The following is a 26,314-nucleotide window of genomic DNA, read 5'->3' as shown; positions in this document are numbered from 1 at the left end:
TGTAAAAATACAGATAAAGGCATCATGTACTGAGAAAAAGCTGACATCATATTAATGAACAAAAAAACTAAAATTTGTCTTCAAATATATGGATAACGTGTATCTATAGCCTTTTTATTCGACATTACAAATTACATGATGGTGTCGCGTTCACACCCCAACACTGTTTTACCTAACATAATGAATAATCATGATTTCAATATTGATAAAAAATAATCTTAATTATTATTTTGGCCATAATTGGCCACCTTTGTGTAAGACTAGATTTCATACACAAACACTATTTTTGTCTAAATGGACAAGTGCAGTTATGTCTTATGGCCATCAGGTGCCACCTTGCAAAATTATTTCATTTGTTTTTATTATCTCTTATGTCCATAACGTGCTATGTTGCATAATGTTCACATATATTTATTATTTTCGTACCGTGACATCCCTAGTAGAAGACCCCTGTACTGTTCTGTGTAGATTTAGCCTAAAGTTCCATAGCTGGCATTTTATTTTTTTACTAAACCAGTGTTTCCAAACTTCATTTAACCAAGGCACATCAAAAAATATCAGCAAGTATATTCCTGTTGTATAAAAGTCAACCGGTGCTTACACAGATTAACTATATACTGCCATCTAGTGGAGAAACATTTAATTGTTCTGCCGGTCACTACATGATAGGGCGGCGAATCTTTGGGTGTCCCACGATTCGATTCAATATCGATTCTTGGGGTCACAATTCAATTATAAATCGATTTTTTCGATTCAACGCGATTGTCAATTCAAAAACGATATTTTTCCGATTCAAAACAATTCTCTATTCATTCAATACATAGGATTTCAGCAGGATCTACCCCAGTCTGCTGACATGCAAGCACAGTAGTAGATTTTTGTAAAAAGCTTTTATAATTGTAAAGGACAATTAACTGATTGCAATAATGTAAATTTGTTTTAACTATTAAATGAACCAAAAATATGACTTATTTTATCTTTGTGAAAATATTGGAGACAGTGTGTTGTCAAGCTTATGAGATGGGATGCAAGTGTAAGCCACTGTGACACTATTGTTCTTTTTATAAATGTCTAATGATAATGTCAATGAGGGATTTTTAATCACTGCTATGTTGAAATTGTTACTAATATTGATACTGTGTTGATAATATTCATTTTTGTTTCACTACTTTTGGATTGTTCTGTGTCGTGTTTGTGTCTCCTCTCAATTGCTCTGTTTATTGCTGTTCTGAGTGTTGCTGGGTCGGGTTTGGTTTTGGAATTGGATTGCATTGTTATGGTATTGCTTTGTATTATTTTGTTGGATTGATTAAAAAGAAAAATTATATATATATATATATATATATATATATATATATATATATATATATATATATATATATATATATATATATATATATATATATATATATATATATATATATATATATATATATATATATATAAATATCGATTTTTGAAAAATGAGAATCGATACTGAATCGTACAACGTGAGAATCGCGATTTGATTTCGAATGGATTTTTTCCCACACCCCTACTATATGCCACTGGCATGGATAGGTGTACAAAGACACATTTGCAGTAATTAAAGATTTTTCAGACCAAATCCATACATTTGGATGATACACCACATGGTGTCATTTCTGGCCCTCAGACAGTTTTTTTGTTGGCCCTCCACATGTTCTCAAAATTACATGAATTCATTAATAATGATGTATATTAAATATAACAACTATTTGTGTTGACACCTATTTTGGCCCATTTTGAATATGCAGCCCTTGGTGGACAAAGTTTAGACACCCCTGTGTTGAACACAAACAATGGTGCCTGTGCTGGTTGCAGCTAAGTAGTGCACTGAATGTTTTCCTCAAAAGCTTCATCAACAACCCTTTGACATGCTAAGAGGAAGGAAGACAGCTCCAGTGTGGACTCAGAAGACGCAACTGGGCTCTGGGTACGTGCAGGCTTCCTGCGGAAGACGTCGGTGGCGAGGGAGAGGCCTGGCTAGCAGCTAGCAGCAGCTAGCAGAAACAAGACCACCTTGCGACGACGGGACCGGTAGGTGACGGCGGCGGCGAGTGACGGCAGCGGGGCGGCGAGGTAGAGGCCCAGCTAGCAGCCAGCAGCAGTGGGACCACCACCCCACCACCTCACGGCGGCGAGATCGACAGCTTTCTTGCGGCGGCGTGTGATAGCAGCAGAGCGGCGAGGGAGAGGCCCGGCTAGCAGAAGCGGGACCACCTCGCGACGACGGGACCGGCAGGTGACGGCGGCGGCGAGTGACGGCAGCGGGGCGGCAAGGGAGAGGCCCGGCTAGCAGCCAGCAGCAGTGGGACCACCACCTCACGGCGGCGAGAGCGACAGCTTTCGCGCGGCGGCGTGTGACAGCAGCAGAGCGGCAAGGGAGAGGCCCGGCTAGCGGCTAGCAGCAGCTAGCAGAAGCGGGACCACCTCGCGACGACGGGACCGGGGACAGCCTTGGCTGAAGGCGGTAAACACCCGCGACAGCCAAAATCAACATGGGGCCAATGAAGGTGCTCTCTCCTGATGAAGGTGAGGAGATAAGGCGATCACTTGAATTTTTAACAGCAGAGGTATCAGCCATTAAGCAGTACCAACAGACAATTATGCAGCTGGTGGAGGAGGTAAAAATTCTACGAGTCGAGAATGATGCAAAAACTTTACAAATAGAACAGTTAACAGACCGAGTGGATGAACTGGAACAATACACAAGAATAAATGACGTTATTTTGAACGGGCTTAATATTAAGCCCCGTTCATATGCTCGGGCGGTGACCGCCAATGGTGGAGAAGAGCCCGGGAATTTGGACATCTCCACAGAGAGGCAAGTGGCAACATTCATGGAGTCAAAAGGCATATTCATGGACATGGCAAATGTGGAAGCTTGCCACCCACTCCATAAGAAGAAAGATAATTCGGCACCAGTAATAATAATGAGATTTGTCAATAGGAAACATAAAACCGCATTACTAAAACAAGGGAGGAAGCTGAAAGGAACAGACGTGTACATAAATGAACATTTAACAAAGAAAAACGCAGACATAGCCAGAAAAGCACGTAGCTTAAGAAAACAAGGAAAAATACAACAAACATGGACAGCAAACTGTAAAATATTTATTAAACTAAATGGAACACCAGAGGAAGCAAGAGTAATAGTCATAAGGAAAATAGCAGAGCTGGATAAATATCAATAACGATACAAAAATTAAACACAACCATGACACAAACAAACAATAATCAATCAAACAGAGAATTTATAACCTTTTCCAGCACCGACTATAACAGGACGGAATTGGACAGTGCTATAGATCCAGACATACATTTTTTTTCTCACATGGACAATAATTGTTTATATTATACAGAAGTACAGTACAACACCAACATTAATTCCAATAACAAACTGTCAATTATTCATATTAACTGCAGAAGCTTGTATGCCAATTTTAACAATATGAAATTATTTTTGGAACACTTTAAAGAACCTTTCAAAATTATCGCTGTATCAGAGACATGGATGGATCCAAAAAAAGGAATGGACTTTGGACTAGAAGGATATTAACTCAATTATATTAATAGAGTAAATAAGAATGGAGGCGGAGTTGCTGTATATGTGATGAAGGACTTCCATTACAAGGTGGTAAAAGACATGTCACTGGCTATTGACAATGTTTTAGAGTGTATAACCATTGAGATATGTCATGAAAGAAATAGAAATGTATTGATCAGTTGTATATATAGGGCACCCAACTCAAGTATTGAAGGATTTGAAGACTGGATTAAGGGAACTTTCAATGGAATCAGTCAAAAAGTACTCTTTTTATGTGGAGACTTCAACATTGATCTCTTGAACCCCAACAAGCAAAAGTCCATTAATGATTTCACAGATACAATGTATAGTATGAGTTTGTATCCTCAAATCACAAGGCCAACCAGAATTGCAAGTCACAGTGCTACACTTATTGACAATATATTCACTAATGTCTTTGATGATAATATAACAAGTGGACTGTTAACAACCGACATCAGCGACCATCTGCCAGTCTTTACTATTTATGATGGGAACTACAGGAAGAAGAACATTGACAAAAAGACATTTCAAAGACTATGTACAGAGGAAGGAATGATTTTCTTCAAGAAGGATCTGAGGAAACAAATTTGGGACAATGTATATAATGAAGATGATGTAGATGATGCATATGGGAATTTTGTCAACACCTTTCTAACACTCTATGATAAACATTGCCCATGGAAAGAACGTAGTAAGAAGCAAAAGAAAAACAACCAACCGTGGATGACAAAAGGACTGAAAAATGCTTGTCACAAAAAAAACACATTGTATCGAATATTTATAACACAAAGATCTATAGAGGCAGAAAATAAGTATAAGAAATATAAAAACAAGCTAATTGGTATACTACGAACATGTAAGAAGGAATACTACAGTCAATTATTAAACAAGAACAAAAACAACATGAGAGCAACATGGGGCATTCTAAATAGCATCATTAAAAATGGTGCTAAGAAAGATTACCCCCAGTACTTTCTAAATGGACATACAAAAAATGACAATATGAACCAAATAGCTGAACGTTTCAATGATTATTTTGTTAATATCGGAACAAATCTGGATCAAACAATTCCAAATGCAGATGATGGGTCAGTTGAGGACTTGAGTGAGCTCATAGACAGAAATCCCAATTCCATGTTTCTTAAAAGTGTAACAAAAGAAGAAATAATCAAAATTGTAAAAAATTGTAAATACAAGACTTCAACTGACTGTCATGGAATAGATATGGTAACGATAAAAAAGGTTATAGAAGACATTTCAGAACCTCTGACATATATCACCAATTTATCATTTTTAACCGGAAAATTCCCAGACAAAATGAAAATTGCAAAAGTCGTACCAATCTATAAGAATGGAGACGTACACCAGTTTACTAACTACAGACCAGTTTCATTACTTCCACAATTCTCCAAAATCATGGAAAAATTATTCAATAGTCGATTAGATTTATTTATTAACAAAAGTGGGACACTCGTGGAGAACCAATATGGATTTCGAGCAAATATCTCAACATCAATACCATTAATTAAAATAACAGAGGAAATTACCAATGCAATAGATGGTAAAGAATGTGCGGCAGCAGTATTCATGGACTTAACAAAAGCATTTGATACAATTAATCATGATATTTTAATACAAAAATTAGAACGATATGGCATCAGAGGTTTGGTATTGAACTGGGTAAGAAGCTATTTAACCAACAGGAAGCAATATGTGAAGATGGGTGAAAATATGTCAACACGGCTAGATATATCCTGTGGTGTGCCGCAGGGATCAATACTGGGACCAAAATTGTTTAATCTTTATATAAACGACATTTGTAAAGTTACAAAGGACTTAAAGTTAGTTTTATTTGCAGATGATACAACTGCTTTCTGTTCAGGAGAGAACACACAGAAGATAATACAAATAATAACAGAAGAAATGAACAAATTAAAAAGATGGTTTGACAAAAACAGACTATCTTTGAATCTCAGTAAAACTAAAATAATGCTATTTGGTAATAGTAGGAAAGAGCATCATACGCAAATACAAATAGACGGAGTAGACATCGAAAGGGTAAAAGAAACCAGATTTTTGGGAGTATTAATAGATGATAAAATGAACTGGAAATCTCATATACAAAACATACAACATAAGGTAGCAAAAAACATTTCATTAATGAATAAAACAAAACACGTCCTGGGCCAAAAATCACTGCATATTCTCTACTGCTCACTAGTGTTACCATATCTGACTTATTGTGCAGAAATATGGGGAAATAACTACAAATGTGCGCTACATTCGTTAACCATGTTACAAAAAAGATCAGTTAGAATAATACATAATGTTGGATATAGAGAACATACAAACCCTTTATTTATTAAGTCAAAAATATTAAAGTTTGGTGATTTGGTAAAATTGCAAACAGCTAAAATGATGTACAAAGCAATCTATAACCTGCTACCAAAGAATGTACAACATTTCTTCTCAACTAAAAAGGAGAAATATAACCTTAGAGGAAAAAATAATTTAAAACATTTATATGCACGTTTAACACTTAAAACTTTTAGCATAACAGTATGTGGAATTAAATTATGGAATGGATTAAGTAAAGAAGTTAAAAATTGTACTGACATGATCCAGTTTAAGAGGTTGTTTAAATTAATAGTGCTTACAAAGTACAAAGAAGAAGAATTATGAGAAAAACTTCCAACCTTATTGAAAATATTCTTCATCTCAGTATGTTAATAATGACTGAATTAATTAATTACATATTACAAACTTTTGTATATACTAATTCATAGATGTTATTTTATTATATAAAAAGGTCAGTAATTGATTTCATATAATTGTAAATGCTTTGAAGTGGGAAAGGGGTAGGATTAAATAAGCTTTGCCTCTTCCTACTCCTTTTCGGGCATGATGTAAATGAAATGATATGAAATTGTGTGATGTATTATGATGTAAATGTGTTCATGTTGGAAATAAACTAAAAGAAAGAAAGAAAAGAAAAAGAAACAACCAACACCAAGTGACAAAATGTGAAATTGTTCAGCATTAACTATGCCCATTCTCAGCTCCAATTCAAGCGCACACTTACTTCCACAGTTGTTGCAGCTCTCTGTGATTTCTTACCAATCAGGTCGACACGTTTGCACTCTGGTCTCATGTATTTCTTGGCCACATCATAGACCCACGGGGGGCATGTGGCCGAAAAGAGCAAAGTCTGGGGGTTGGAGTCGCCATCTGGAGGGGAACATGGCCATAAGCACACAAAGGCACGGTTGTCATTGAGAAGGAGGAATTAAATCAATCGTTTTGATGGGACAAACAATGTACCTCTTAAGGTACAATTCTAAATTTGAGAAATTAATAAATTGGTCACACATTAACAGGAAGATTAATTCATAATAAAAATAATAAAAAATTCAAACCACTTTCCCCCCCGCCACAGTCAACATTTGTGATACCTTTTTTGTAGGAGGCGGATAGAATTTCTTCCACTTGCTCAGCAAATCCCATGTCCAGCATTTGGTCTACTTCATCCAGAACCACGTGCTTCAGTTTAGTCAGGTCCAGTTTATAATTCTGTATGAGGTCTCTGATCCGACCAGGTGTTCCAACCAAAATATCGATCCCACTCCGGATAGCATCGACTGCAGACATAGTAGAAGCATTCATATTTTAATAAATTATACTTTTAAGTTTACATGTAAATGACTTAAACTACTATTTTAAAATTGTGGTAGAGTCAGGTAAGGCCAATACAGACTTTTTGTTTTTGTTTTGTTAACATTGTGAGAATAATTATATTCTTTATTTTCTCAGTGAATAATACATGAATCTCAACTATTAAGAACCTATGTAGGTGTATAATTTGGTGCTAATAAAAACTAAAGTGGGGTACACACAAGAACGATCTGGCTGTTTTTGTCATTACTTTCCCCCTTCAGACCACAGACAGCCCGAATATCTTATGTCATGTAAGACTGAGGTGTGTTACGAGTGTCCCGATAATTGGCTTCAAAACTGAAAAGGGCCGACAATCGTACAGTCGTGGTCAAAAGTTTACATAAACTTGTAAAGAACATAATGTCATTGCTGTCTTGAGTTTCCAATAATTTCTACAACTCTTATTTTTTGGTGATAGAGTGATTGGAGCACATAGTTGTTTGTCACAAAAAACATTAATAAAGTTTGGTTCTTTTATGAATTTATTAGGGGTCTACTGAAAATGTGACCAAATCTGCTGGGTCAAAAGTATACATACAGCAATGTTAATATTTGGTTACATGTCCCTTGACAAGTTTCACTGCAATAAGGTGCTTTCGGTAGCCATGCACAAGCTTCTTGTTGAATTTTTGACCACTCCAATTGACAAAATTGGTGCAGTTCAGCTAAATGTGTTGGTTTTCTGACATGGACTTGTTTCTTCAGCATTGTCCACACGTTTAAGTCAGGACTTTGGGAAGGCCATTCTAAAACTTTAATTCTAGCCTGATTTAGCCATTCCTTTACCACTTTTGATGTGTGTTTGGGGTCATTGTCCTGTTGGAACACCCAACTGCGCCCAAGACCCAAAATCCTGATGATTTTAGGTTGTCCTGAAGAAATTGAAGGTAATCCTCCTTTTTCATTGTTCCATTTACTCTCTGTAAAGCACCAGTTCCATTGGCAGCAAAACAAGGCACAGAGCATAATACTACCACCACCATGCTTGATGGTAGGCATGGTGTTCCTGGGATTAAAGGCCTCACCTTTTCTCCCCAAAACATATTGCTGGGTAGTGTGGCCAAAAAGCTAAATTTTTGTTTCATCTGACGAAAGAACTTTCCTCCAGAAGGTCTTATCTTTGTCCATGTGATGTCAGATGAAACTAAAATGTAGCTTTCTGTGTCGCGAACGACACGAAAAAGACGCTTAGTCACTTCCCCGCCCCTCCTTCTTCGAGATGATTATGAGTCACTCTTCATGTAAATGGGAATATATGAACATCCTAGCACTTGGCATCCTAATGGCAGCAGACCTTGTACAGTAAGTGATGTTTTAATATGTTTGTTGGCACCCATGAAGTCTGCAGTGAGTAAGAAAAAAATAAAAGAACATTGTGATGCAATTTTGAAATTCAAAATATTTAAATTTTAAGTGTTAGTAGGAGTGTGCCCGTTACTACATTACATACATACTTACAGCATGTACTGTATATAAAACTTTAACTGAGGCGTTTGGATGTTTTTTAAGGGCTTTATAGGCAGAATAGACCAGCTTCCATAGGCTCCATTGTACGCGGACTTTTGATCACTTTTTTTTTTTTTTTAAATACATCCGTCATCATGTCTTTCAAAATGATTGTGATCGATAGGCAAACTTCCAAGAAAAAGTGGTGTTCCCCTTTAATTTAAACAAAAACACTAAAATGGTACGCAGATATTTGTGAGAAATAACACCACTGACAAAGAGACGCACAGTCACATAAACTGTGAGGTAATGGAGTAATTTGGCTGACTTATAAAAGAGCAAGTACAAAATAGTATCGATTCCACCACAATAGTATCAATCTGATACAAATAAGGAATACATGACCCAGAGAGAGACAAGCGATAAAAAAAGGGGTGAATGGAAGGACTGGAGTCTGGCTCCCTGGTGGGACAGAATCTTCATGTGTGTGCTGTGCTGACATTGTAGCACACAACACACAAAGATCAAAACTGCTCAATGCCTGTTTTTTATCTTTATGTGTGGGGTCTGTAACAAATAAAAAAATATCTTAAGATTGTGAAAACCTTTTGGTGTATCTGCCTTGACCGATTTCTGTGCTTAACTGAGGGCCATTGCTGTCAATTGAATATAATTAAACCCTAGGTAGACTTATGATATACTTAGATATATGCAGACAACCTACTCTGTGAGTTGTATGGGCTGCCTCCATAGAAACAACAGATGTATAGTTTCTTGTTGATGTCTTTAAAGTCCTTAGCGACCTGAATGGCCAACTCTCTGGTGGGAGCCAAGACTAACACCTGCAGACAAAGAATAGTCAATAGCGGAAACAGGTTACAGTTTAAGACAGTTATATAAAAATGATGTGTTTAATGACTGTGCAGACCTTGGGAGGACGGCCTCTTGCCCGCGCCACTGAATCCATCTGGAGCTTCTCCACCAGTGGGATGGCAAAGGAGAAAGTCTTTCCTGTTCCTGTACGGGCTTGAGCCAGTACATCTTCTCCATCGTAAACACAATCAAATGTTTTGACTTGAATGTCAAAAAGGTAAGAGACACCACGAGCTGAAATGAGAATTTGCAATTTGAGAAAGAAGACGGGATGGCATATGTAGACAATTGAATAACATTAATAGCATTAATGTGTCATTTGACAGCCTGTCCACAATAAATCAGCAAAGCTCTTGAATTAGCACACCGTTATACAAACGTAAAGTTAGGTTTTTTATTAAGTGTGTGAACACCAGATGGTCACTTCAATTTAAAATGTTTTCACATCTCATAGTGGGATGCCAAAGATTTTATTTTACCAAATGAATTTCACCAAATAATTTTTGAAAAACTATCCAGTGCTAATGATTAGGGATTGGTGGCATGCATGATTAGGGGACATTTGTTGAAATTGTTAAAACTTTGTTTAATTTACTTTAGTACAAATTCAGGAGGTCATTTATTTCTTTTTTTAAATATTCCGTTAACTTGACGGGGTTTCCATTTGATCGTGGCGCATCTGCCACAACAGTTTAAAAAATATATATATATTTTTTTTTAGGTGAAAACAAATTAAAAGTAATATAATGTATTGTAGCGCAGAGAAGACACAAAGTCTTGCGCTCTTTTTAATATATATATATATATATATATATATATATATATATATATATATATATATATACATACATACATACATACACACACACATACATACACACATAGTACAGGCCAACAGTTTAGACACACCTTCTCATTTCAATGGGTTTTCTATATTTTCATGACTATTTACATTTTAGAATGTCACTGAAGGCATCAAAACTATGACACCTGTGAAGTGAAAACCCTTTCAGGTGACTACCTCTTGAAGCTCATCGAGAAAATGCCAAGAATGTGCAAAACAGTAATCAGAGCAAAGGGTGGCTATTCTGAAGAAACTAGAAGATAAAACATGTTTTCAGTTATTTCACCTTTTTTTGTTAAGTACATAACTCCACATATGTTCATTCATAGTTTTGATGCCTTCAGTGACAATCTACAATGTAAATGTCATGAAAATAAAGAAAACCCATTGAATGAGAAGGTGTGTCTAAACGTTTGGCCTGTACTGTATATACATATAGTTTATTATTTGCGTACTATTGACGTGTGATGCACCATAAATTAATCCAGTGAAAAAACAGACTGATCAGTGAAACAGCGCTGCTAAAACAGGATGTTGTGATGACGTAAGCAAGACACACAGGGTTGTTTGGATCGGAGGCAGCATTTCTGGGATTATGACGTACTTCAATATATCAGAGATATACCCACGGACTGCCATCTACAAAATGTTAGTGGAAAGTGGGGTTTTTAAGAAGAGGAAGGCTTGCAGCAGCGCGAAGCAAGTTTGATGTCATGCTCGCTCAGATTGCATGCAGCAACAGAAGTCTTTAAACACGAGTACAGTCTATAATTACACCAGAAAAATTATGCTAGATTTGTTGCTAGTCGTTTTTAGCAGAGCTTAAGTGACTTAAAGGCCTACTGAAACTCACTACTACCGACCATGCAGTCTGATAGTTTATATATCAATGATGAAATCTTAACTTTGCAACACATGCCAATACGGCCGGGTTAACTTATAAAGTGCAATTTTTAATTTCCCGCTAAACTTCCAGTTGAAAACGTCTATGTATGATGACGTATGCGCGTGACGTCAATAGTTAAACGGAAGTATTCGGACACCATTGAATGCAATACAAAAAAGCTCTGTTTTCATCGCAAAATTCCACAGTATTCTGGACATCTGTGTTGGTGAATCTTTTGCAATTTGTTTAATGAACAATGAAGACTGCAAAGAAGAAAGTTGTATGTGGGATCGGTGTAATAGCGGCTGGCTGTGGCAACACAACCAGGAGGACTTTGACTTGGATAGCAGACGCGCTATCCGACCGCACGGATGATCGGGTGAAGTCCTTCGTCCTTCCGTCGATCGTTGGAACGCAGGTGAGCACGGGTGTTGTTGATGAGCAGATGAGGGCTGGCTGGCGTAGGTGGAGCGCTAATGTTTTTATCATAGCTCTGTGAGGTCCCGTTGCTAAGTTAGCTTCAATGGCGTCGTTAGCAACAGCATTGTTAAGCTTCGCCAAGCATTAACCGTGTATTTACAGGTCCATGGTTTAATAGTATTGTTGATTTTCTGTCTATCCTTCCAGTCAGGGGTTTATTTCTTTTGTTTCTATCTGCATTTAAGCACGATGCTATCACGTTAGCTCCGTAGCTAAAGTGCTTCACGGATGTATTGTCGTGGAGATAAAAGTCACTGTGAATGTCCATTTTGCGTTCTCGACTCTCATTTTCAAGAGGATATAGTATCCGAGGTGGTTTAAAATACAAATCCGTGATGCACAATAGAAAAAGGAGAAAGTGTGGATTCCAATGAGCCAGCTTGTACCTAAGTTACGGTCAGAGCGAAAAAAGATGCGTCCTGCACTGCACTCTAGTCCTTCACTCTCACGTTCCTCATCCACAAATCTTTCATCCTGGCTCAAATTAATGGAGTAATCGTCGCTTTCTCTGTCCGAATCGCTCTCGCTGCTGGTGTAAACAATGGGGAAATGTGAGGAGCCTTTCAACGTGGGACGTCACGCTACTTCCGGTACAGGCAAGGCTTTTTTTATCAGCGACCAAAAGTTGCGAACTTTATCGTCGATGTTCTCTACTAAATCCTTTCAGCAAAAATATGGCAATATCGCAAAATGATCAAGTATGACACATAGAATGGATCTGCTATCCCCGTTTAAATAAAAAAAAAATCATTTCAGTAGGCCTTTAAAGGTTTGGAAAAGTCTCTGGACTAGGGATGTAACGGTAAAATGATAAATAGAATCATCATACTGGTGTGATTATAAGCATCAAGTGTTAATTCAAGGCTAAGGCAAAATATCGAGATATATATCGTGTATCGTGACATGGCCTAAAAATATAGAGATGTTAGGTACAGAACTATCAAATTCCGGAGGGCCCGCCTCAGGAAAAGCCTTATCCCTGCAGCTATAGCCGCCCTTAACAGCAGGCCCGGCCGACCTGTCTGACAAGCCTGTAAATGTGTGTTGGTCAAGTAGGATGTCTTTTTGTTATTTTTTGTGATGTGTAATGTCTATTGTTCAAATGTACGGCAGTGACAAGGAATTTCCCCAAGGGGACCAATAAATTTAAATCTAAGTCTAATCTAATAAAAGGCCATATCGCCCAGCCCTAATTTATCTAGAGCATTTTCATTTGTATATTTTATTTGTCGTTGTGGCTTGTGCAGCCCTTTGAGACACTCGTGATTTAGGGCTATATCAGTAAACATTGATTGATTGATTTATCAGATATTACAAATGACATGATGGCGTCGCGTTCACACCCCAACACTGCTTTACGTAACATAATGAATAATTCTGATTTCAATATTGATCAAAATAATCTGAATTATTATTTTGCCCATAATCGTGCAGTCCTATGTGTAAGACTAGACCTCAAACACACTGTTTTATCTATATGGACAAAAAATGCAGTTACGTTTTATGTCCATAAGGTGCCATCTTGCGAAATGTTCACATTTTTATCCATAGTATTATTTTGTTTCTGCCATATTACTTTGTGTTGCTTATGTACATTCAACTTTCTACTTGAAGTACATACCAAAATTTTGAATGTGTTTGTATTTTTTTTTTTTATAACACTTGGTTATAAGATTTCAGTATAAGTAGTTTTTGAAAATTTTGAGCACATTTGAAATTACAGCGATAACAGTGATAATTTTGGTCACAATTATCGTGATAAGACATTTTCATACAGTGACATCCCTCCCTACTCTGGAGTCGTAAAAAATAAACAAAGTACAAAACCCAAAACCAGTGAAGTTGGCACGTTGTGTAAATGGTAAATAAAAACAGAATACAATGATATGTAAATCCTTTTCAACCTATATTCAATTGAATGCACTGCAAAGACAAGATACTTAATGTTTGAACTGAGAAACTTTGTTATTTTTTGCAAATATTAGCTCATTTGGAATTAGATGCCTGCAAAATGTTTCAAAAAAGCTGGCACAAGTGGCAAAAAAGACTGAGAACGTTGAGGAATGCTCATCAAACACTTATTTGGAACATGCCACAGGTGAACAGGCTAATTGGGAATAGGTCGATGCCATGATTGGGTATAAAAGCAGCTTCCATGAAACGCTCAGTCATTCACACACAAGGATGGGGCAAGGGTCACTACTTTGTGAACAAATGCCTTAGCAAATTGTTTAAGAACAACATTTCTCAACCAGCTATTGCAAGGAATTTAGGGATTTCACCATCTACGGTCCATAATATCATCAAAAGGTTCAGAGAATCTGGAGAAATCACTGCACATAAGCCAAAAACCATCATTGAATGCCCGTGACCTTCGATTCCACAGGCTGTACTGCATCAAAAAGAGACAACAGTGTGTAAAGGATAACACCACATGGGCTCAGGAACATTTCAGAAAACCACTGTCAGTAACTAAAGTTGGTCGCTACATCCGTAAGTGCAAGTTAAAACTCTACTATGCAAAGCGAAAGCCATTCATCAACAACACCCAGAAACGCTTCGCTGGGCTTGAGCTCATCTAAGATGGACTGATGCAAAGTGGAAAAGTGTTCTGTGGTCTGACGAGTCCACATTTCAAATTGTTTTTGGAAACTGTGGACGCCGTGTCCTCGGGACCAAAGATGAAAAGAACCATTCGGATTGTTATAGGCGTAAAGTTCAAAAGCCAGCATCTGTGATGGTATGGTTGGTGTATTAATGCCCAAGGCATGGGTAACTTACACATCTGTGAAGGTACCATTAATGCTGAAAGGTACATACAAATTTTGGAGCAACATATGTTGCCATCCAAGCAACGTTATCATCTTGCTGCTTATTTCAGCAAGACAATGCCAAGCCACGTATTACAACAATGTGGCTTCATAGTAAAAGAGTGCGGGTACTAGACTGGCCTGCCTGTAGTCCAGACCTGTCTCCCATTGAAAATATGTGGCGCATTATGAAGCGTAAAATACCACAGCGGAGACCCTGGACTGTTAAACAACTTAGGCTGTACATCAAGCAAGAATGGGAAAGAATTCCACCTGAAAAGCTTCAAAAATTGGTCTCCTCGGTTCCCAAACGTTTACTGAGTGTTGTAAAAGTGCATTGGTGAGGTCACATACTGATGTTGACCGAAAAGGCCTGGTTTTCAGTCTCCATTCTATTTCATCCCAAAGGCGTTCTAACGCAGTGGTCCCCAACCTTTTTGTAACTGCGGACCGGTCAACGCTTGAAAATGTGTCCCACGGACCGGGGGGGGGGGGGGGGGAAGATTTTTTTATTTATTTTTTTTGTCATAAAAAAATACAATCATGTGTGCTTACGGACTGTATCCCTGCAGACTGTATTGATCTATATTGATATATAATGTAGGAACCAGAAATAATAACAGAAAGAAACAACCCTTTTGTGCGAATGAGTGTGAATGAGTTTAAATGGGGGAGGGTATTTTTTTTGGTTTGGTGCACTAATTGTAAGTGTATCTTGTGTTTTTTATGTTAATTAATAAAAAATAAAAAATCTATTTTAATTCTTGTGCAGCCAGGTACCAATCGATCCACGGACTGGTACAGGGCCGCGGCCCAGTGGTTGGGGACCACTGTTCTAACGGGTTCAGGTCAGGACTCTGTGCAGGCCAGTCAAGTTCATCCACACCAGACTCTGTCATCTATGTCTTTATGGACCTTGCTTTGTGCACTGGTGCACGGTCATGTTGGAATAGGAAAGGGTCCGCTCCAAACTGTTCCCACAAGGTTGGGAGCAGGGAATTGTCCAAAATGTTTTGGTATCCTGGAGCATTCAAAGTTCCTTTCACTGGAACTAAGGGGCCAAGCCCAACTCCTGAAAAACAACCCCACACCATAATTTCTCCTCCACCAAATTTCACACTTGGCACAATGCAGTCCGAAATGTACCTTTCTCCTGGCAACCCCCAAACCCAGACTCGTCCATCAGATTGCCAGATAGAAAAGCGTGATTCATCACTCCAGGGAACGCGTCGACACTGGACTCTAGAGCTTTACACCACTGCATCCGACGCTTTGCATTGGACTTGGTGATGTATGGCTTAGATGCAGCTGCTCGGTCATGGAAACCCATTCCATGAAGCTCTCTGCGTAGTGTACGTGGGCTAATTGGAAGGTCACATGAAGTTTGGAGCTCTGTAGCAACTGACTGTGCAGAAAGTCGGCGACGTCTTGCACTATGCGCTTCAGCATCCGCTGACCCATCTGTCAGTTTACATGGCCTACCACTTTGTGGCTGAGTTGCTGTTGTTCCCAAACTCTTTCATTTTCTTATAATAAAGCCGACAGTTGACTTTGGAATATTTAGGAGCGAGGAAATTTCACGACAGGATTTGTTGCACAGGTGGCATCCTATAACACAGGGGTCACCAACGCGGTGCCCGCGGGCACCAGGTAGCCCGTAAGGACCAGATGAGTCGCCCGCTGGCCTGTTCTAAAAATAGCTCAAATAGCAGCCCTTACCAGTGAGCTGGCTCTATTTTTTAAATTTTATTTATTTACTAGCAAGCTGGTCTCGCTTTGCCCAACATTTTTACTTCTAAGAGAGACAAAACTCAAATAGAATTTGAAAATCCAAGAAAATATTTTAAAGACTTGGTTTAAGTCTTTTTTTTTTTTACTTTGCTTCTTATAACTTTCAGAAAGACAATTTTAGAGAAAAAATACAACTTTAAAAATGATTTTAGGATTTTTAAACACATATACCTTTCTACCTTTTAAATTCCTTCCTCTTCTTTCCTGACAATTTAAATCAATGTTCAGGTAAATGTATTGTTTTTATTGTAAAGAATAATAAATACATTTTAATTTAATTCTTCATTTTAGCTTCTGTTTTTTCGACGAAGAATATTTGTGAAATATTTCTTCAAACTTATTATGATTAAAATTCAAAAAAAATATTCTGGCAAATCTAGAAAATCTGTAGAATCACATTTAAATCTTATTTCAAAGTCTTTTGAATTTCTTTTAACATTTTTGTTCTGGAAAATCTAGAAGAAATAATCATTTGTCTTTGTTAGAAATATAGCTTGGTCCAATTTGTTATATATTCTAAAAAAGTGTAGATTGGATTTTAACCTTTTTAAAACATGTCATCAAAATTCTAAAATGAATCTTAATCAGGAAAAATTACTAATGATGTTCCATAAAAAAAAAATTTAATTTAAAAAAAAAAAGATTCGAATTAGCTAGTTTTTCTCTTCTTTTTTTCAGTTGAATTTTGAATTTTAAAGAGTCGAAATTGAAGATAAACTATGTTTCAAAATTAATTGTCATTTTTTTCGTGCTTTCTCCTCTTTTAAACCGTTCAATTAAGTGTAAATATCATTAATTATTAATAAAAACATAGAGTTAAAGGTAAATTGAGCAAATTGGCTATTTCTGGCAATTTATTTAAGTGTGTATCAAACTGGTAGCCCTTCGCATTAATCAGTACCAAAGAAGTAGCTCTTGGTTTCAAAAAGGTTGGTGACCCCTGCTATAACAGTTCCACGCTGGAAATCACTGAGCTCCTGAGAGCTGCATATTCTTTCACAAATGTTTGTAGAAACAGTCTCCATGCCTAAGTGCTTGATTTTATACACTTGTGGCCGGGCCAAGTGATTAGGACACTTGATTCTGATCATTAAGATGGGTGGCCAAATACTTTTGGCAATGTAGTGTATTTTGTCTTTGCAGTGCATTCAATTGAATATAGGTTGAAAAGGATTTGTAAATCATTGTATTCCGTTTTTATTTACGAATTACAAAACGTGCCAACTTCACTGGTTTTGGACATTGTACAATAAGCTGCAACACTTGAAAAATATAGCAAAACTATATTATGTAAAGAAAATATATGTTATTACTAATTATTAACACAGATTTCGGTTTTGCCTTTTTAAATCAAATATCTGCATCATAGCAAATTATATGCTAAGATCATATTGACCACACGCCATCAAGCCATGCTTCTAGTTAAAATATTGGAACACAAAGTCCTACAACAGCTTAGACAAATTTTTGATGAGGTATAGAAATGTATACATGATAAATACCTTTTAGCTTCTCAATGGTGTCCTGAGAGATTCGGAAGTTGGAGAATGCCCCTTCTTTTTGTTCTGGTGTCTCCTCCTAAACAATTAGAATCACTGAGTTAAACGTGAGAGCTTTTAAAATGGGAAATGCACTTCTTATGAATTGTGCATCATTCACAATCCTAATGCAAGACAAGCACAAATGTTTTTCTTTTTTTATGCAATCTAACTTAAATAAGTGCTAGCAAAAGTCAGCTAACAATGAAGCTATCAGGACTTGCTCTATTCTGCCTATAAAGTGCTCTAAAAAAACCTCCAACATTAATATATCCACTGTAAGTTGGGCTGCACAATTTGGCAGCTACAATTACAGGCTCCGCTGCATTTCAAACAAAGCACGTTCAAAGTCAACAGGCAGCCAACCACCAGGGGGCGACCAAGACAGTGGACTCATGTGAGAGCAAGTAAAGCAGACCTTCTCCGGGTAAAAGATGGATTTCAAAGTTTACCAACTTCTAGATTTATGGCAACAACCTTTCACTATACAAGTGAGATGCATGATTTAAAATCTAGAATTCATTTTTGTCAACTCAGAGGCGATGCAGCAGCAACTCAGTATGTCAATACGGTAGCATCAAAAACTAGTTAGCTCTCTGTGATCACAGCATTGGTAAAAATAGCGCTTATAATTAGAATTTTGCTAATACTTTGTTAATATTCACTTTGTTAATAGACAGTTCCCCTGTTAGAAGACTAAATGTAAAGGCAGACGACATGACAGTTAAAATAATTTCAGTTCAGTATTTGTCACATGTCAAAAGCTATGAAATAAGATGACAAATCTTACAATTTCTTTATCACTGTCACTGGTTGAGTCATCGCTTGATTGAGATGGGGTCGGGTTGGGGGTCTCAGCTGGTGTCTCCGGCATGGAATGTCCGTTGATAGCTTCAGCAATTGCTCTCTTTTTTTTGGTCTTAAAACAAGAAAGTAAAGCAATAATTTAACGGGTTACAAATAAGCTTTCTCACAGTGTTAAAGCAAGAAATCATGCTGGTATTTTTTTAGCACACATCTGTTTAAAAGGTAAACCAGTTCTAACCTCCTTATCTGCTTCTGTGCTCTTCTTTTTCTTCTTTTTGGGTGGTTCAACATCGTCAATGTTGTCATTCACATCTGTGGCCTCATCGATGTGCTTATTTGTTTGGTCCTCTGCAAGCTTGTCTTTCTTCTTTTTCTTTTTCGGTGCAGGAGGTTCACAGTCTATATCTTCCTCCACCTCCTCCTGTGTTACCACCTGCTTCTTCTTCTTCTGTTTCTTGCCATCCTTAGATTTGCTCTTCATGTTTAGGAAAGAAGATATTTTCACATATTACAAAATGTTTTGATACATTTATAAAAGCTTTAGCCTGCAGGTAATATTTTGATACCTTATATAGTAGGGGTGCCACGATTCGTCAACCTTGTGGACAAATATCAACACTAAAATTTGTTATATATATATATATATATATGTATATACATCAGAATCAGAATAGTTTTATTGCCATTGTTTGAGAACGGGTTCACAAACTAGGAATTTTTCTTGGTGCACTCGTGCAACATAAAACACATATTTGGTAATAAAAAGAGCTGTAACTGAGCTATCAGATATTGTTATAGACTTAGAGGGAATTCAAGGAGCTACTGTTAGGAGTTATTGTTCATTTGCCTGATGGCCGAGGGGAAAAAACTATATATATACATATGTATACTGTATGTACACTACCGTTCAAAAGTTTGGGGTCACATTGAAATGTCCTTATTTTTTAAGGAAAAGCACTGTACTTTTCAATGAAGATAACTTTAAACTAGTCTTAACTTTAAAGAAATACACTCTATACATTGCTAATGTGGTAAATGACTATTCTAGCTGCAAATGTCTGGTTTTTGGTGCAATATTTACATAGGTGTATAGAGGCCCATTTCCAGCAACTATCACTCCAGTGTTCTAACACATCTGAAAACAGTTTAGCTCGTTACAGAAGCTACAAAACTGACCTTCCTTTGAGCAGATTGAGTTTCTGGAGCATCACATTTGTGGGGTCAATTAAACGCTCAAAATGGCCAGAAAAAAAGAACTTTCATCTGAAACTCGACAGTCTATTCTTGTTCTTATAAATGAAGGCTATTCCACAAAATTGTTTGGGTGACCCCAAACTTTTGAACGGTAGTGTATATACACACTAAAATATGTGCCCTCTTTTAGGGCAATACTTGCCTTGACCTTAAAAAGTTACACTTCGAGGCCTGTATGTATACACTTTATATTCTGATATTCATCTTAAAGATAGTCGATGACTAGTCGAGTATCAAAATAGTTAGCTCAACATGAATTTAAAACAAACTGCTATTGCAAATTAGAAGTAATTATAAAAATATCACTCACTTTAAAAGAGGAACTGCACTTTTTTTTGGAATTTTGCCTATTGGTCACAACCATGAAAGTCATGACGATGGATGCTTTTTTTTAATGCATTCTAAATATTAAATAAATGTGATCAAAAGTACTTGTATGATGGAGCATATAGGAGGCGCTCAATTCTGCCTACAAAGCCTGTAACAAACATCTAAACACCTCCATTAGGGTTTTGCATACATGATACAAGTATATATGTAATGTAGTAACGGGCACATTTATGATATTTATTTTTTACGTACTTTAATCATTTATACACGGCGCATTAATTTGAAAAACTCATCACGTTTACTTTTTCTTTCCTTCATCACTGATTACTGCTCACTGCAGACTTCACGAGAGCCAACAAACATAATAAAACATCAATTATTGTATAAAGTCTGCTGTCATTAGGATGCAGACTGCTGGTGCTTTTTGTGTCGGTACACTTTGACAGCCATTTAGGACTCTGAACTGGTGAGAACAACTTGTCGAATTACATCCTCAGCCATCTATTTTCCAGGTGAGAGGCATGATTTATGATCTACAATAAACTTCCAAGGAACAGGGAAGCGAGGAAAAAACAGACCACTCGATTGTGTAAACATGGTGACACACGGTAGTGATCACGGCGCCACTATAAATAGTTTGGCTGCGTTAGCGCCTATAATAACAATATCACTCATACTTAGTTAATATTCAAGCCTCAGAATGTAAATGGAGTATTGTTGGCGCTTTTTGAGTGGTTTACTTCAGTGGTTCATGGGCGGAATAGTGGAGCTCCCATTGGCTTCGCTATAAGCAGACTTTGAATGCATTTTTTAAAAAATACATCCGTCTTGTCTTTAATAATGATTGTGAAAGATACATAAAATTCCAAAAGAGTGCAGTTCCCCTTTAACAGGTTAACTTGAAGGGGAACTGCACTTTTTGCCTATCATTCACAGTCATTATGAGAGACAAGAACACACGTCATTTTTGAGTGTTTTTTTTTAAGATGATAAAAAAAAACTTTCAAGATGAGGCTAAAGGGAGCCACTGTTGCAGCCTTCAAAGCCCTTTAAAACCCTTCATTAACGTTTTATATACACGCTCCAAGTCTATATATGATGAAGTAACAGACACGTTCATAACAAAATGTAATATGTACAATAGTTACCATTGTTTGCTCATTTTGATCAACAGCGGGACTTCCTAATCTAGCACATTTATTTCCGTTTCCAGAGCAGCGTACATCCGACTTCTGGCATCTACTGTTTGTTCCTACTTCCGTAAACAAATACTAGAGTGTGTTGTAATCATGGCAGACTTGGTAACAGACACGAAGACGACTATTTTTGGACAAATGAGGATTTACATCTATATCTTTCTGAAGCTGAATACACGAACGGAGAATGAACTGCTGCTTATAGAAGCGAGCACAAGGAACAAGGTGAATCGTTGTCGCAGACGGAAGCCCAGAGAGTGAGGTCGGTACGATTTGGTCATGCTGCAAATCTGGAACTTTTGAATACCTACTATGCTGAATTATTGGAGTACCATAATAAACTGGAAACATCCCTGGCCAGCTTGACCAAACGGACTACTGTCCCATTAGCTGCATTGCTAGCCACCTAGAACGAGCCGATTTTTATAAGTTAGAAAGTGAACAAAACAAAAACGTTTTGTTTTGTTTTGACAAGAACAAGAAAGTTTGGTCATATTACGCCTATACTGGCTCACCTGCACTGGCTTCCTGTGCATTTAGGATGTGACTTTAAGGTTTTACTACTTACGTATAAAATACTACACGGTTTACCTCCATCCTATCTTGCCGATTGTATTGTACCATATGTTCCGGCAAGCCATCTGCGTTCAAAGAACTCCGGCTTATTAGTGATTCCCAGAGCCCAAAAAAAGTCTGCGGGCTATAGAGCGTTTTCTATTCGGGCTCCAGTACTCTGGAATGCCCTCCCGGTAACAGAGATGCTATCTCAGTAGAAGCATTTAAATCCCATCTTAAAACTCATTTGTATACTCTAGCCTTTAAATAGACCCCCTTTTTAGACAAGTTGATTTGCCGTTTCTTTTTTCTTTTCTGCTCTGCCCCCCTCTCCCTTGTGGAAGGGGGGGGCACAGGTCCGGTGGCCATGGATTAAGTGCTGGCTGTCCAGAGTCGGGACCCGGGGTGGACCGCTCTGCGCTGCTGACCCGTCTCCGCTCGGGATGGTCTCCTGCTGGCCCCACTATGGACTGGACTCTCACTATTATGTTAGATCCACCATAGACTGGACTTTCACAGTATTATGCTAGACCCACTCGACGTCCATTGCATCCGGTCTCCCCTAGAGGAGGGGTGGGGGGGGTCACCCACATCTGCGGTCCTCTCCAAGGTTTCTCATAGTCATTCACATTGACATCCCACTGGGTTGTGAGTTTTTCCTTGCCCTTATGTGGGATCTGAACCGAGGATGTCGTTGTGGCTTGTGCAGCCCTTTGAGACACTTGTGATTTAGGGCTATAAAAATAAACATTGATTGATTGTCTTCTTGTCTCTCATAATTGATTGTGAACAATAGGCAAAATTCCAAAAAAAAAGTGCAGTTCCCTTTTAAAGTCCTTAGAGTGAATCGTATTTACCAATGGTCATTTGAAAAAACAATTTTACTTGTTAAACATTTTTCCTGAAGTATTTTTTTATATAGGTTACTGAAAAATTCTGAATTGCTTGTAAAAGAAGCAGATTCAATGATTTTGAGAATAAAAAACAGAGACTGATCATTTGTATATGACTATACAGTGACACAGCTTAAGCTGGAGTTTGGAGGTATACACAATATTTGTTTTATATACTACGAGCTGGTTAAAAAGTAAAACAAATCCGACATAACATTCCATCTATCCATTTCTACCGCTTGTCCCTTTCGGGGGCGCATTCCCTGCGCAGTAAAAACAGCATCAAAAGACCAAAAGGTAAGAAGAGCGGACACAAAAGGCGAGTATAGAAGCTAGAGTGCTATGAACCCAAAACGTAAACATGCTGATTTATGTGCTTTTGCAAGTCGACCTTATGTGACGTCACAACAATGCGACAAAATAAACACCGGCTCTCCAGTGTTGCAACGTTTTCGCAGAGTCTTTCATTTTGCTGTCAACTTCCGGTATCCATATGGTTTACAGATCTGTTCTCAAGCACATGGCCTTCCCACGTGACGATGTTCTTGCTAGGCTATGCTGCGAATGTACAACACCACCTTGACGACATTTAATAAAATGAATGTCTTCTTTAACACTGTGGCGTACACCGTAGTGTTCAAACCCGTTATATAACCTTACATTGTACCAGTTTAGAAAAGCGCGTCACCGTTTCGAAAGCCGGTCGTCAAATGATGGTCACACTAGCATCATATGCCACATGTTATGGAACAGGGAAGCAGCTGAAACGGGAGGGATTTAAAAGTCCGCCCGAGAGTCAATCTGCTCACCTTTGAGGCCTTAAGTTCCGCGGCGGCGTCCAGCTCTTCTTCCATATGTGTGTCAGTTTCTACCATGACTTTTGATGGCATTTCCTCCCCAAGATGGAATCACTCGATCTGAACACACGCAAACACGCGGGCACGCGAATTGAAAAGAGGGAGCCTAGCGCGTGTGCCCGAGAACAGCTTTTCTTCTTCCTTTGTTTTACGGCGGTGGCAGACTGACTTCGTGCATCACCGCCCTCTCTCGGATGTGAATGGTAACTTAATGGCTCGCAGACTAAAGTTTGAAATTATACATTGACTCAAATTTCCTATTAATAAATACATATGCACATCTATTTGTACACACTCGTTATACATCAATAGTACTTATAATAACCAACATTAAAATACACTATATTCTTCTAATGATCTTCGTTTCCATCAGGATCTCAACAGATACAGTCGTGGTCAAAAGTTTACATAAACTTGTAAAGAACATAATGTCATGGCTGTCTTGAGTTTCCAATAATTTCTACAACTCTTATTTTTTGTGATAGAGTGATTGGAGCACATACTTGTTTGTCACAAAAAACATTCATGAAGTTTAAACTTCAGCAACGGACTCATAAAAACCCTGGCTCATCTGGCCCGGGTCCGTTTTGGACCCGTTTATCTTATTTTCAAAATCCCTTCTGTTCTTGCTGTAGGATAAAATAGGAAACTAAAAAAATCACTAGGCCCTACTACAGCAACATTCATGAAGTTTGGTTCTTTTATGAATTTCTTAGACTTAGACTGGCTTAGACTTCCTTTTTATTGTCATTCAAATTTGAACTTTACAGTACAGATAAGAACGAAATTTTGTTACATAAGCTCATGGTAGTGCAGGATAAAAAAGTAATAAGGTGCATATATAAATAAATAAATAGGTTACTGTACAGATAAATATATTGCACTTTTTCACATGCATCCACGTTTATGGATGTATGTTATATTGTCTTTTTTATTCCAGCGAGATAATCCATTTTGGGGGGAGTTGGGGGGATAATTTCACTGCAATAAGGCGCTTTCGGTAGCCATCCACAAGCCTCTGGCAAGCTTCTGGTTGAATTTTTGACCACTCCACTTGACCCAATTGGTGCAGTTCAATAAATCAATCAATCATCCATCCATCCATCCATTTTCTACCGCTTATTCCCTTCGGGGTCGCGGGGGGCTACAATCGGGCGGAAGGCGGGGTACACCCTGGACAAGTCGCCACCTCATCGCAGGGCCAACACAGATAGACAGACAACATTCACACTCACATTCACACACTAGGGCCAATTTAGTGTTGCCAATCAATCAATCAATGTTTATTTATATAGCCCTAAATCACAAGTGCTTGATTGATTGATTGATTGATTGTCCTGTTAGAACACCCCACTGCGCCCAAGACCCAACCTCCGAGCTAATGATTTTAGGTTGTCCTAAAGAATTTGAAGGTAATCCTCCTTTTGCATTGTCCCATTTACTCTCTGTAAAGCACCAGTTCCATTGGCAGCAAAACAGGCCCAGAGCATAATACTACCACCACCATGCTTGACGGTGTTCCTGGGATTAAAGGCCTCACATTTTCTCCTCCAAACATACTGCCGGGTATTGTAGCCAAACAGCTAAATTTTTGTTTAATCTGACATCACATGGACAAAAATAAGACCTTCTAGAAGAAAGTTCTGTGGTCTTGAGTCCAAATGTTTCTCCCATGTCTTCAATTTTTTTCTTTATTCTGTTTCTTTTGTTTTCATATTTACTGTAATGCAAAATGACATGTTCTACCGTTTCTATTACATTTTTCAGATTTCACAGTCTTGTGTTTGCCTATTGAGAACAGTGTTTGTATTCAACCCAGTATGTCCTAACCTCAAACGAGTGATTATTGTTTCCTCCTTTCTGCATCGACTACCCTGACGTCCCCATTGGTAATTTTGTCGACTAACAATGTTTGTCTTAATTCACATTTGTCTTAAAACGTTTTTTTAACTTGAGTTTGCCTATTTTTACCAAAATGATCCCTCTTCATTTTGGTCTGTTCCCACGTTTGAATAACAACATTTTTGGTTGGGTGATCATCTCTTTGCCCCTGTAACTGTAAAAAGTATGACATTGATATTTGGAGTCTTCACCCACATCAACCTGGAGTGCACACACTGGGGTGGTTCTCATGGCCCCCGATCAAATCCTTAATACTTTATTATGAACAACATCAAGCTTCTTTAACTGGCTTATGACGGCTGACCCATAAGCTACGCATCCATAACCAATTACTGATCTGATATTCTCTAGCTCTTTGCCATACATTGTAAACTTATATGTATCATATATTTTCTTATTTGAGAAAAATATTACTTTTTTCTTTTCAACTGAGAATTTGAATCCCCCCCTTTCCAGCCCATGTCTCCACATTGTTGATATCATTTCGTAAACTTTGTACAGTATGTTAAATATTCCTGCCTCTTTTCCAGAGCGCACCGTCATCAGCAA

The 26,314-nt window shown here is 37.9% G+C and overlaps 1 protein-coding gene across 1 annotated transcript in view; it reads right to left on the bottom strand.

The window, feature by feature from the left end:
• Window positions 1-24,008, bottom strand: part of ddx21 (DEAD (Asp-Glu-Ala-Asp) box helicase 21) — a 33,189-nt gene extending 9,181 nt beyond the window's left edge. The window contains exons 1-8 of the mRNA XM_062026280.1: window positions 23,816-24,008; window positions 19,017-19,253; window positions 18,762-18,890; window positions 17,936-18,011; window positions 9,678-9,856; window positions 9,474-9,591; window positions 7,042-7,227; window positions 6,672-6,817 (exon numbers count right to left, since the gene is read on the bottom strand). Coding sequence (XP_061882264.1) covers window positions 6,672-6,817; window positions 7,042-7,227; window positions 9,474-9,591; window positions 9,678-9,856; window positions 17,936-18,011; window positions 18,762-18,890; window positions 19,017-19,253; window positions 23,816-23,896 — 1,152 coding nt within the window. The 5' untranslated portion in view covers window positions 23,897-24,008. The remainder of the gene's footprint in view (window positions 1-6,671; window positions 6,818-7,041; window positions 7,228-9,473; window positions 9,592-9,677; window positions 9,857-17,935; window positions 18,012-18,761; window positions 18,891-19,016; window positions 19,254-23,815) is intronic.
• Window positions 24,009-26,314: the final 2,306 nt, after the last annotated feature.

This window comes from Entelurus aequoreus, linkage group LG02 (genome assembly GCF_033978785.1).
Source record: "Entelurus aequoreus isolate RoL-2023_Sb linkage group LG02, RoL_Eaeq_v1.1, whole genome shotgun sequence".
Lineage (NCBI taxonomy): Eukaryota > Metazoa > Chordata > Actinopteri > Syngnathiformes > Syngnathidae > Entelurus > Entelurus aequoreus.
This window is presented reverse-complemented; position numbering and strand designations above follow the sequence as displayed.